The sequence below is a fragment of the Uranotaenia lowii genome, chromosome 3 (genome assembly GCF_029784155.1).
Source record: "Uranotaenia lowii strain MFRU-FL chromosome 3, ASM2978415v1, whole genome shotgun sequence".
Classification (NCBI taxonomy): domain Eukaryota; kingdom Metazoa; phylum Arthropoda; class Insecta; order Diptera; family Culicidae; genus Uranotaenia; species Uranotaenia lowii.
In genome coordinates this window covers 252599817-252613942 of record NC_073693.1, presented here as the reverse complement: position 1 = coordinate 252613942, position 14126 = coordinate 252599817, and the positions used below count along the sequence as shown (strand labels likewise).

Sequence of the window (14126 nt, the reverse complement as noted above, 5' to 3'; positions counted from 1 at the left end):
TGGCGGACTTGTGTTGGCCGGTAGCGGCAAACGCAAGAGAGAGTCCTCAGGATCTTAGACCCGGGGACCCAAAGAAAAGAGACCAGGATCCGTCTATCCAGCAGGACCCTGCGGCTAGCGCGAAAAAGAGGAAAGAAAGCTCTGCTGGGAATGCTGGTGAACCGTCTTCGTCGAAGTGTTTCATTGGTAGAGGAACCTGGACAACCTTTCCACTGAAGAACTGACAAGGGTATTAGCTCGCGCATGAGATGCTGCGATGACGAGAAGGGCCAAGCATAAAGACACTAGGCCATCCGTCTACTGGTGGATAGAGGAAATCGCAGATCTGCGCACCGATTGACATAGGGCAAGGCGCAGGAGGCAAAACGTAAGGAACCAAGAAAGGAGAGCGGAGTTTAAGCCACTCTACGCAAGCGCAAGATCGCCTGGACAAACCCATGGACAGACGCCAACGACTGTCCATGGCGCGATGCCTATCGGATAGTCATGGCCAAAACGAAAAGTGGGGGTGCGCCACCTGAAACGTGCCCAGACAAATTGAGATCGATCATCAACGAGCTGTCTCCACAGACCGTGTGATAACGTGTCCAAACGCGCAATTACCCAAGTAACACCGATAGTTTTATTAAAAACTAAACTTTATCTAGTAGCCTGCTATAAAACTTTTAATGTTACTTGGGTTAAGTACCTAGGTGATGATCGTGTGTAAGAGAGCGGCAATGGCCACAGCCGCACTCACACGGATGATGACGAACTACTCGGCAATCTGCAGTTGCAAAAGGAGGACAATGTCAAGCGTGGCCACGTGGAGGCAGGCTCTGGGAAGACAGTGTGACCTGCAGAGACTTAGCAACGTTCAGCGGCAAATGAACCTCGAGTTATCAGTGAATACCGGACCATATCGTCCGAAGCCGCCTGCGTAGGGACGGGCGTCATGCCCATCTCGGTTTTGCTATAGGAGAATGTCTAATGTTACGACAATATGGACACGCCCGATGTACGAGATCTCGCCAACGAGGACTCGATGTTCAACTGGCAGCAGCTGTGGGACAGCTCAGCGAAAGAAAGGTGGACCCATCGTCTGATCCCACACATCGGGAGCTGACCAGACAGAACGTCAGTGATAGATATCACCTTTGCGAGCCCGTCATTAAAAACTGACATGAATTGGAGATTGTGTGACGACTATACGCACAACGATCACCAGGCGATACGTTATAGCATAGGAGACCGAAATCCGGTGGCAGTAAGGCTGCCAGTTTATGAGCGGAGATGGAAGACCAAAGTTTTCGATAAGGAAGTGTGCACCGAAACTATTAACATGCACGAAGCATCGCAGGTCCATAATGCTGAGCAGCTGACGAAAATGATGGTAGCGGTGTGCGACATAACCATGCCCAGAAGGAATACACCGAAGTGGTGGCTACGACCAGCTCACTGGTGGACCTCAAAAATAGCTGAGCTTCGTACTAGCTGTCTAAAAGCCAGGCGACGGGCTGAACGGACGAGAAACGAAGCCGACAGAGAAACGAGAGGTGCCGATTTCCGAGCAGCCAGGGTGGCACTTAAGCGAGCTATTAAAGCAAGCAAAGAAAACTGCAACAGAGCATTATTCCAGAGCGTGGATGATAACCCATGGGGCCAAACCTATAGAGTTGCACTGGTGAGATTCGGTGGCCCAAGGTCGCCGACCGAAAATTGTCCGGAAAACTGAGGGAGATCGTTGCACATCTTTTCCCGCATCATGGCCTGACGCAGTGGCCACATACCCCGTACGAAGCGGGTGCCCACGACATCGAGCCAGTAACGAACGAAGAACTTATGGCTATCGCTAAGAAACTTACGGTGAATAAGGCCCCTGGTCCGAACGGAATCCCAAATGCAGTGCTGAAGGTGGCGGTAAAGACCAACCCGGATACCTTCAGAGTGGTGCTACAAAAGTGTCTCGACGAGGGATCTTTTCCCAAGTCATGGAAAACGGCGAAGTTGATGCTGCTACCGAAACCTGGGAAACTCCCAGGGCATCCATCATCATATAGACCTATTTGTCGCTGAAACTACCAGCAGGCGTGCAGATAGTAGGATTTGCTGACGATATCGTGCTCATGATCACCGGCGAAACAATCAAGGAGGTAGGTCGACCATCGCTTAAGTTTTGGTGCGCATGTCAAATACTGTTGTGAGAGTGCATCGAAAGTCATAAATTCATTGGCCTGGATTATGCCGAACTGCCATGGTCCAAAGAGTAGCAAGAGACGTCTTCTTTCGAGCGTGGCACTGTCGAAACTACGATACGGAGGAGCGGCCTGGAGCTCCGCGATAGAGGTAGAGCGCAACAAATCCAAATTACGGAGCACACATCGGCTGATAGCCATGCGAGTTTCCTGTGCGTACAGGAGCATATCAGCAGATGCAGTTTTTGTCATCGCGGGCATGATCCCATCGACATAACTCTGGCGGAGGATATGGAGTGTTAAATTCAAAGCAAGAGCTGTTAGAGGAGTGCGTAAAATTCAACGAGCAGCGCCAATGCTCAAGTGGCAGGAGCAATGGGACGCATCGAACAACGCAAGATGGACACAGAGGCTAATTCCGCGACTTTCAGACTGGGTAAATCGGAATTATGGAGAGGTCAACTTCTACCTGACGCAGTTCCTTTCGGGTCATGGGTGCTTTAAGCAATACCTTCATCGGTTTAAGCTTATCAGCTCGCCTTATTGCCCGGAATGCGTAGATACAGAGGAATCGGCAGAACATGCTATCTTTGTCCGTCCCAGGTTCATTTCTAGGCGTCAATAACTTCAAAATTTGAACGCTGAAAACATCGTGAGTCGCGTCGAACAGTCGTGGCGTGCTATAGTCGACCAAATCTCGCAAATCACGCGCGATCTTATAAGAATCAGGAAAGATGGTGAACATAGAGAGCAAGATAGTCAACCAAATTTGACAATCTAATGGAAGGTCTTGGGCCTCATATGACACTTCAATTCAAAAGCAACGCGATCTTAGGGCGCGGTATAACCCTAATCTGGGGGGACTTAACAGGTCTCACATACTCAGCTAAGATCTTTCCTGCAGCAAAAGGAAGCGGAGATACCGTTCGGGGTGGTCGAGACGGGTTTCTAGCTTGGTAGTTTCTCAATCGATCATGCCTTGGTGGTAAGAAATCCTGCGGGATTGGTTGCTGTGACGGGCGCGAGTTACTTTGAAAGCGTTACCTAACCGGCATACGTTTCGAGGTCCCCGGGGTAGTGGATGCTGTGTCGGGCGTGAGTTACTATGAAAGCGTTACCAAACCGGCACACGTCTCGGAGTCTTCCGTACCAGTCTGAAGTTGGCGATAGAGGATAAGGAGAAGGAGGAAAAAGGAGAAAGAGCACAGCCTACCCCTTGATGTAGTATCATAGGGTGAAACCAAGGGGCACATCTGGCACACGAAACCCAAGGTGGTTTTAGTGGGACGAACCCACTCACGGCAGCAAACACCCGGCTGTTATGGTTTGAAGTCAAATTTCCATCTTGTTTCATGAAGTACCACTACCGGTTTGGACTTGTGACTTCGCCATATTGCCCAGGTTGTGGTGACGAAGAGGAAACACCGGAGCACGTGGTGTTTGCCTTTCCGAGGCTTTCTGCGCTACGGACCAACATATTTGTCGTCTGTGGGCCCGAAACTACAGTAGACAACGTGGTGCAGAGGATGTGTACGGATTTCAAAACTTGACTCCGGTCAGCGATGGGTACACCCGGACCATGACTGCCCTGCAGTGGAGCTGGAGTCAAAGGCAGTTTACACACGGTGTCATCCTACATCATCCATCGCCGGGGAGCATCTAAGTCGACTGCATCCGGTCTCTTGAACGAAGCTTCAAAGAAAAGCCATCATCTTCTGTGTAGTGGAGGTCATGGGTGCGCCGCGAACGTGTGTAGGATACCTCACCGCCGGGGAGTACCCGAGTAGTGCGCTTCCAAAGGGGGAAACTGCGGGGATAAAAAAATACCTTCCTCGTAGCGGACCTCGCAGGAAGAGAGTTAACTACTCTCAGGGAATACCAACGGGTTCTCGAGTCGGTGTAGGATATGACCACTGTCGAGAATATCCGAGTCGTAGCGTTCAAAGTCCCTAATGTGTGCCGTGACAGGCGCGAATCCAGGAAAAGCTGCTCTCGATGTGGCAGAAAAAATCCTAGGGTTGACAGCAAATGGGATAAAAGAAAACCAGATATCTGTCGGAGTAGACTGATCCCATCGACGGAAAGCTGTCGAGTAGTGTGCGTCGGACCCCACGGTTTGAAGCTACAAAGATAAAGCAACATCTTCTGCGTAGCGGATGCCGTGGGTGCATCGCGTTCGTGCGTAAGATGCTCCACCTTTGGGGAGTATCCGAGTTGGGCGGTTCCCAACGACCGAAGCTGTGGGGATAAAACGTGACCTTTTTCGCAGTGGAAATCATTGGGAAAGGGTTATTACACGATCGGGGAATACCCACGGGTAGAGTGGCTCTCAACGCCGGGTGAGCCAACCGAGTCAGAGTAGGATGACGTCTTCGTTGGTAATCATCCGAGTAGTTGCGTTTAGTCCCGCGCGTATGCTGTGCCACGAGTCTAGGATAAGCTGCTCTCGATAGGCGCAATATTTACGCGCATAAAGGTGGCAAACCTTGAATCTTGGAGATAAGAGATCGGGCTACGAGTCGTTAGAGGAGAGGTCAGGCCCCGAGTCTTTTGGAGGTTAGGTTTGTATGGTCAATCCCCAATATTTAGGATAAGAGGTCGGGTCTTGAGTTGCAAGAGGAGAGATCAGGTCTTTAATCAACAAGAGGAGGGGTAAAAGTGGTAATCTCGAGTCATTACGGCCTTGAGTCGTGCAGAGGATAGGATATATACGTCAACCTAGAGTCAATGCGAGGATGGATTTTAAGTCGTAAGAAGCTCAAGGATCAGGCCTTACGTTGTGAAAAAGAGAGGTTTATGTGGGAATTTCAAGTCATTGCGAGGAGTTGTCGGTTCTCAAGTCGTTAGAGGAGAGTTAAAAGACTGAATAAAATTTTGGTATTTTTTTGTGTTAAGTATCGTAATCAGGTTAGATACTCACGTTTAATATTTGCAGCTCTTCACATTACGCATTCTTCTTTTGAACTTTCACTTCCACTTGTTTTTTGCTGAAAACAAATTATAAATTGGAGCTAGAGCTGGCCACAAATTGACACATTAAAATCAACTTTATACAGCTCATTCATGAAAAGGTTATTTTTTGTTTGTCAACAAATTTTCAATTGAAAAAAAAACCGCATACATACTCCAGATTTATCATTCATCCCCCAACTCGGATGGCGTTCAACCTGACGAGACGGAATGCCTTAAATTGTGATTATTCTGTGTGTGGGTACATATACTGAACGTGTCCCTGGTGCCTCCGCGTTTGTTTGGAAAACAAAACACAATTTGTTCCGCTAAACCATCCAATTTTAAGTCGAAGCGAGGGTTCTTTCCGTTCTGCTGGCGGTGTGGGAGAAAATGGCTTCATCTGTACGAAGCGAACGAACATATTGGCTAGCCATCGGAAGTGAGTGTGTAACGATTGATTCGCGTGCCAAAAGAAATTGTTCGCTTTCTCACCCCAGCTGAGGGCGACGACGATTTCCGGTAGATACACCCGATTGCAAGAAGGAAGCACACATACACTTGTGAGTTCACCATTTGCCATCTCCATGGGGTACGTCATATTCGTGAGTATCGGTCTTGTGTTACAAGCTGGAATGTGTTTCCACTGAAAAAAGAAGGAATATCAAGCATCAGCACTTGGATGGAACGACTTTTCTTCTGGAGCAGGAAAAACCTTTCGCCCGGAAACCAGCAAGCAAGAAGTGAGACTCATAAATCGCTTCCGCCTCTAGCACAGTCTGAGGCGTTTGGGGAAGGTACCAGCAACTCGGTGCAAGAGACGGAGTAGTCAGTGTATGTACAGACACTTTACCGAAAATTGCACCGCGATGAGCTATAAAAGTGGTGCCTTGAAGCTGTCAAAACGTTTCTTGGTTGATATGGAAGAAAAGTATGGATCTTTTTTGTTCTAGAATATATGTAGATAACTTTAATTTGCTACGTACCAGTGGATAGTTTCAAGCTAACTTTGTGTGTCAAAGGTCAGTTATTGTGGAGTTAAATCAACAATATCAAAATAGATTCCCTGATTCTAATATCAAATTTCCGCTAAAATGCTTTAAAGTTTTCAAACATAGAGTAGAGGAGAATGAGGATACTTGATACCCTTTTTTCATCATATCTATCTGGGAAAATTTAGGAACTTGCCGTTTTTTTCATTTTCTGACAGCGTGTACATTAAATTTTATATGCTAAAAAAGTTAGAACGATACATGAATTCGTAGATGAACTAGAACCATTTTCATGAGACTAAAAAATGTAATATAATTTAAGACTTGATCCTTCACTAAAGCAGACTTTATCGTTGATTCAGGGTGCCCTGATCCTAGGCAAAAATCTAGTTAAAACCAAAGATAAAAGGTCCATAGACTATTTTTGCCATATTAGTTTTCATTTCACAGTTTGTAAGTATCAGAACAAGAGAAATCCAAAAGTTTGTCTACTACCCTAGATTCAAGTTCAAGTTCTAACGATTGACATATTGGATTTAACATTTTCAATATAACATTTTGATGTGAGAAACATCAAAACTGGTAAACGGTGGATAATGTGCAACACGAGACCCCATAGTGGTCATATCACCTCTTATTCACAACTCCTATCTCTACCTTCCCGCGGTGCCGGCTGGGGTGCGAGTAACCTAAGCGGAGATCGGGTACCCAACCCCGGTGGATGCTTTGGTCGCATGCAGACTGAGAAGGTGGCCGCACGCGTCTGTTCCCCAGGTCAGGGGCGGCGTGCAACAACAACCGAGCGTCTGTTCTCCAGGTCAGGGGCGGCTCAAACAGCGTCTGTCTTGCAGCAAGCGGCTGAATTTATGAAATGCGGCTCCCGCCAGCTAAGTCCAAGATGGCAGCCCCATCGCGGGATAGGGACTTTAGGCTAACAACCTACTGCTCCCGATTCATAACTTGTTACGGAATCCGAAAGAAATCTTCGCTGGCTGAAATAGAAGCGGCAATCAAAAACATGAAATCCAACAAAGCACCTGGGATCGATTGCATCCCTGCTGAAATGCTGAAAGCCGACCCTGCCCTGTCAGCACAAATGTTGCACCGTCTTTTCGCTGACATCTGGGATACTGCAACATTCCCGGCCGACTGGATGCAGGGTATCCTTGTAAAGGTCCCGAAGAAAGGAGACCTGACAGAGTGCGGTAACTGGCGAGGCATAACGTTGATCTGTACAACCCTCAAAGTACTCTGCAAAGTGATCCTGAACAGGATCCAGGAGAAAATCGACGCTACACTCCGACGGCAACAAGCTGGATTCCGATCCGGACGATCATGTGTGGACCACATCACAACGCTACGAATCATACTGGAACAAATCAACGAATTCCAGGACTCTCTTCTGCTGGTGTTCGTTGATTTCGAAAAAGCATTCGACCGACTTAATCATGAAAACATCTGGGCGGCTCTAAGGCGACGAGGGGTCCCAGAGAAACTAGTCCATCTCATCGAAGCACAATACGAGGCATTTTCGTGCAAGGTCTTGCACGATGGTGTCTTGTCCGAACCAATCCCGGTAACTGCTGGAGTGAGACAAGGATGTATCTTATCACCGCTACTTTTCCTCATCGTAATGGATAAGATTCTGACTGGATCGATCGACTGTGCACCGAACCGAGGATTGCCGTGGAATCCTTTAACAATGGAGCAACTGAACGACCTTGACCTGGCTGACGATATTGTTTTGCTCGCCCAAACACAACCGGACATGCAGAGCAAACTCGACGACCTCACCGAAAGTTCCAAGGCAGCAGGTCTCAAAGTCAATGTCGGAAAGACCAAGTCAATGGAGATCAACACAGGAAATCCCTCCAGTTTCATGGTAGCTGGGCAACAAGTTGAGAAAGTGGAGTGCTTCCAGTATCTTGGTAGCCAGATAACGCCTGATGGTGGTACCAGGAAAGACATCGAAACCCGGATCAGAAAGGCCCGATTTGCGTTTGCGAGTCTCCGAAACATCTGGCGGTCACGCCAGATCTCTCTACGAACAAAAATCCGAATCTTCAACTCAAACGTCAAATCCGTATTGCTGTACGGGTGCGAAACTTGGTGCACATATGCGGTGACGACGCGAAAACTGCAAGTATTTGTAAACCGCTGTCTGCGGAACATCATCCGCGCTTGGTGGCCTGGCAACTGGATCTCGAATGAGGAACTACATCGCCGGTGTCATCAAAGGGCGCTAGAAATCGAGATTCGGGAACGTAAGTGGAGATGGATTGGGCACACGCTGCGAAAAGATGAAAACGAGATTTGCAGAGAGGCGCTTGACTGGAATCCAGAAGGTCATCGAAGAAGAGGCAGGCCCAGAAACTCGTGGCGGCGAAGCCTAGCCGCTGAAATCCGAACTGTCGACGAGAATCTTGACTGGGACCAGGTGAAGTCGCTGGCTCCGGATCGTCAACAGTGGAGGTCTTTTACCACGGCCCTATGCACCGGAGGATCGGCGCGGGATCATTAAGTAAGTAAGTAAACATTTCAAAGTGATAAAAAAGATCTTTGGATCACATTTTGATAAATTTTTCAAACAAAGTTCAAAAACTCGAAAAATAAAATTTTTGAAAATTTTTGATATAACAGCATTGTTGTTTTGTTGTATTTGGCATATTTTTCTAGAACATTTGATATTAGAGAAATATTCCTATTTCGAGATATAGCGAAGGAATCAAGTATCCCCAGGGATCAAACATCCTCATTCTCTCCTATAGATTTTTGACCAATAACCCTTTGAATAAGCAAAAAAATAGGAGCGCAAATGTTTTGGAAAATTCAAACAGAATGATCCACTCATAGAGAGGTTGAAAAAATTCCATGCCTATTTAGGAAATTTCCGTGCCGAAAATACGCAGAAAAGTGTACTGTATCAAAGAGGATATGATTGGAAAAGCACTACTGGCATAAAGACTCGAACTCTCAAGCAAAATGATGCATGACCAAAAGGATTTTCATCCTATTGAATAAATCATAAAAAAAAACTATATATAAATAGTGAGAATCAAACTCACTACAACATCTGATCTCGCCTTGCCAGATCGATATCTTACTCATTGCACCTTCTGAGTTAGTTAGCTATTGTCATAGTAGACTGAGTCGATTTGCGGTCATTTTTTAATTTCTCAAATCCTGGGATCTAAAAAACTTTGGTTAGGTTCAAAACTCATCCATGATTTTTTGCAGAATTTTTGAGTAATGTTTACATGAGTAAATTTGAACTTTTGTTTTTGTATGTGAAAATTGAATATTTTGTACTGAAAAATCAACATCATTTTTGTTTTTTCTGTGAAACCGAGCCTTTGGATGGATTTTATGCCAATAAAGAAAATTTTGAAAGGAAATTTTCCGCTGAAAAATTTTGCGCAAGACCTTAACTTCGTATCTTATTAGGCAAAAAAGTTGTTGATCACTGCTAGGGCCTCGCGAAAGTTTCATGCAAAGTAGTTATGCAACACCTCGCTAGGTACCTAACAGTGATGTCAATTGAATTAATAGTTTTTCAATACCAAAAGACATGCCCCTATAAAACTGTTTTGCCTCATAACATACGAAGTAACGGTATTCGACAAAGTTGTTTAGCGGAATTTTTTTTAAGAGAATTAATAAAATGGCACAAAAACCATAAGCAGGCTCGGTTCCACAGAAGGACCCTAAATTATATTGATTTTTCAGTACAAAATATTCAATTTTCCCATACAAACATAAAATTTCAAATTAACTCACGTAAACGTTACCTAAACATTTTGTAAAAAATCATGGATGAGTTTTGAATTAAAACGAAGCTTTTGAGACCCCAGGGTTTGAGAAATTCAATAATGACCCCAAATCGACTCAGTCTATTGTCATAGCCCTTCTGCTACCGACGATAACAAAAAAAAAAAACACTGAATTGGGTGTATGCCGTTTGGCCGGTTTTTTTTTCATCCTACTTTGGTTAACATTTTTGTACCCAAAAACCCTATCATGCCAAATTTGATTCCATTTGCTTAATCAGGTCTCGAGATATGCAACAAAAATAGTATGAAAGTTCCCTCTTCTCTTCTCTACTCCCAATTCAAAGGAGGATGGGCCTCAAAAAATAATTGAACCCTTTCTCGTATACAAACCTCATCCAATGCTAAATTTGAACCCTTTGTATCCAAATACCGTATCATGCAAAATTTTATTCGCTTTTCTTGACCAGATCCTTAGTTATACAAAAAAAAAGAAAGGCAGAAAGGTTCTGAAACAATTATGAACACATTTCTCCTATCCCAATACTCAATTCACTCGGTTCATAGCAACCGTTCTCCAATTTCTCGGGCACCCCACGTTCGCCAGATCACGCTCCACTTGGTCTAACCACCTCGCTCGTTGCGCCCCCGCTCGTCTTGTTCCTACTGGATTCGTAGCGAACACCTGTTTTGCAAGACAGTCGTCCGGCATTCTCGCAACATGTCCCGCCCAGCGTATCCGGCCAGCCTTCACCACCTTCTGGATACTGGGTTCGCCGTAGAGGCGCGCGAGCTCGTGGTTCATCCTTCGCGTCCACACTCCGTTCTCCTGTACGCCGCCAAAGATGGTTCTTAACACTCGTCGCTCGAATACTCCGAGTGTACGCAGGTCCTCCTCGAGCAATATCCATGTCTCGTGCCCGTAGAGAACAACCGGTCTAATGAGCGTCATATACAGGTTACACTTCGTGCGAGGGCTAAGTCTTCTCGACCGCAGTTGCTTGTGGAGTCCATAGTAGGCACGACTTCCGCTGATAATTCGCCTCCGGATCTCACGGCTGGTGTCATTGTCTGCGGTCACCAGTGAGCCGAGATAGACAAAGTCTTCGACTATCTCCAGCTCGTCGCCGTCGATCGTGACCTTGTTATTACTGGACAAGCGGGTTCGGCCGGTCTCGGATCCGCAGGCCAGCATGTACTTCGTCTTGGACGTATTAATCATCAACCCAATCCTTCCTGCTTCGCGTTTCAGTTTGCGGTAGATCTCCTCCACCGCCACAGATGATCTGCCGACTATATCAATGTCATCGGCAAAGCAGATAAGTTGACTGGATCTGTTGAAAATCGTGCCCCGCATTTCGCCCACCGCTCGTCGAATAACACCTTCTAGCGCCACGTTGAACATCATGCAGGATAGACCATCACCTTGTCGAAGCCCCCTGCGCGATTCGAATGAACTCGACAATTCACCCGAAATCCGCACACAGCACTGCGTTCCATCCATCGTCGCCTTGATCAGTCTGATCAGCTTCCCGGAAAAGCCGTTCTCGTCCATGATTTTCCATAGCTCGTTGCGGTCGATCGTGTCGTATGCGGCTTTGAAGTCGATGAATAGATGATGCGTAGGGCCTTGGTGTTCACGGCATTTTTGGAGGATTTGCCGCAATGTGAATATCTGGTCCGTCGTAGACCGTCCCTCCATGAAGCCGGCCTGATGACTTCCCACGAATCTGTTTGCTTGTGGCGTTAGGCGGCGGAGTAGGATTCGGGACAACACTTTGTAGGCGGCATTGAGGACAGTGATCGCTCGGTAGTTCTCACAGTCCAATTTGTCGCCCTTCTTGTAGATGGGGCATATTACCCCCTCCTTCCACTCCTCCGGTAGCTGTTCTATGTCCCAGATCCGGATTATCAACCGATGTAGGCAATCGGCCAACCTGTCCGGGCCCATTTTGATGAGTTCAGCTGCGATGCCATCCTTCCCAGCCGACTTGTTTCTATTCAGCTGGCGAATGGCTTCCTTAACTTCACTCATCGTTGGGAGTGGCTCCTCTTCGTCGTTGGCTACGCCGGCGATGTACCTTCCCCCGCCGTCTTGATCTCCTGCATGTGCGCCGTTCAGGTGTTCATCGAAGTGCTGCTTCCACCTTTTGATCACCTCACGATTGTCCGTCAGGATACCCCCGTCCTTATCCCGGCACATTTCGGCTTGCGGCACAAAGCCTTTGCGGGATGCGTTGAGTTTCTGATAGAACTTTCGTGTTTCTTGGGAACGATGCAGCTGCTCCAGCTCATGGAGCTCCTCCTCCTCCAGGCGGCGCTTTTTCTCCTGGAAAAGTCGGACTCGCTGCCTCTTCCGCTGTCGGTGATTTTCCACATTTCGACGGGTGCCTCTTTGCACTACTGCCGCCCGCGCGGCATTTTCTTCGTCCATCACCCTCCTACACTCCTCGTCGAACCAGTCGTTCCGTCGAGATCGCTCCACATAACCGATGACGTTCTCCGCCGCACTGTTGATGGCTGTTTTGATGGTATCCCAACAGTCCTCGAGAGGGGCTTCGTCAAGCTCACCCTCTGCCGGCAGCGCTGCTTCGACCGATTGTGCGTAGTCTGCCGCGACCTCAGGTTGCTTCAGTCGCGCGATGTTTAACCGAGGCGGGCGCCGGTTTCGCTTGTTGTTCACTACGGAGAGTTTTGGGCGCATCTTCACCATCACCAGATAATGGTCCGACTCGATGTTGGCGCCCCGACAGGATCTGACGTCGATGATGTCCGAAAAGTGCAGGCTGTCGATCAAAACGTGGTCGATCTGTGATTGCGTTTGGTACGGTGATCTCCAGGTGTACTTGTGTGGGAGGCGGTGCTGAAAAAAGGTACTACGTACGGCCATTCGTTTGGAGGCGGCGAAATCAATAAGTCTGAGGCCGTTTTCGTTGGTCAGCTGGTGCGCGCTGAACCTTCCAATTGTCGGTTCAAATTCCTCCTCCTGGCCGACCTGAGCATTGAAATCCCCGATGACGATCTTGATATCATGTTTTGGGCAACGGTCGTATTCACGCTCCAGCTGCGCGTAGAATTCGTCTTTGTCGTCACCGGTACTTCCGAGGTGAGGGCTGTGCACGTTGATGATGCTGATGTTGAAGAACCGGCCCTTGATTCTCAACCGGCACATTCGTGAGTTGATCGGCCACCACCCGATCACGCGCTTTTGCATCTTTCCCATCACTATAAAAGCTGTTCCAAGCTCGTGTGTGTTGCCGCAGCTCTGGTAGATGGCACGACCATCTGGATACGTTCGTACCGTGGAGCCCTTCCAGCATACCTCCTGCAGCGCCACGATGTCGAATTTGCGGCTCTTCAATTCGTTGGAGAGCACGTGGGTACTGCCCACAAAATTTAGAGATCGGCAGTTCCATGTTCCAAGTTTCCAATCGCTAGTCCCTTTTCGTCGCGTGGGTCTTTGCCGATTTCCATCCGAAATTTGTTGTTCGTTATTCGTTGCTTATGTTTTTTTTAGTAGTCACAGGCTCGCAAGGCCCGCAGCTAACCCCACTATCTCGCAGGAGGACCGTCGTGATGTTGCTGTTTTGGGTCCCGAACACCACCAGGACGATGTTGCACTCCGCACGCCGCCCCTAACATGGAGAACAGACGCGTACGAAGCCCCCTAACTCATTCTGCATGCGACCAAAGCATCCACCGGGGTTGGGTACCCGATCTCCGCTAAGGTTGCTCGCACCCCAGCTAGTACCACGGGGAGGTAGAGAATCGGAGTTGCAGACAAGAGGTGATATGACCACTACCCGAGGGTTGGGTGTATGGGGTCTCGAGTTGTACATTGTCTACTTCACTAGCCATTGTCTACTTATCTCGTAATCGTTCTTAAAAAGACGTCATTTCGTCACATAACCATACAGAAAGAAACAAACTTAAAAAGGCAGATTTCCATAAACCTTGTCTTACTAGATAATGACGATTTGAGGTTGGTTATCTAAGATATTTTGTTAAATTTCAAACCAATTTTTGCATGAGAAATCCTTAAGTTTTCAAGGTTTCTATGGGAAATTCAACAATTTCGTTCTGAAAACGATCATGACTTTCAATTCTACTATGGAACTGATTTATCTCACCTTTCATGTGCTGTTTTCAAAATACTTTGAAGGAAAACTCCTGTTCAACAACTTTTGAACGAAGACTTTAACCTAATATCTTTAAAATTTACAAACTATTTACAGGAGGATGTC

At 47.2% G+C, this 14126-nt stretch overlaps 1 protein-coding gene across 1 annotated transcript in view; it reads right to left on the bottom strand.

Moving 5' to 3' along the window:
• The window catches only part of LOC129753291 (putative epidermal cell surface receptor), an 81111-nt gene extending 80169 nt beyond the window's left edge, over positions 1 to 942 (bottom strand). The window contains 1 exon segment of the mRNA XM_055749092.1: positions 873 to 942. Within this exon segment, the coding sequence (XP_055605067.1) occupies positions 873 to 942 (70 nt within the window).
• Between the last annotated feature and the right edge of the window lie 13184 nt (positions 943 to 14126).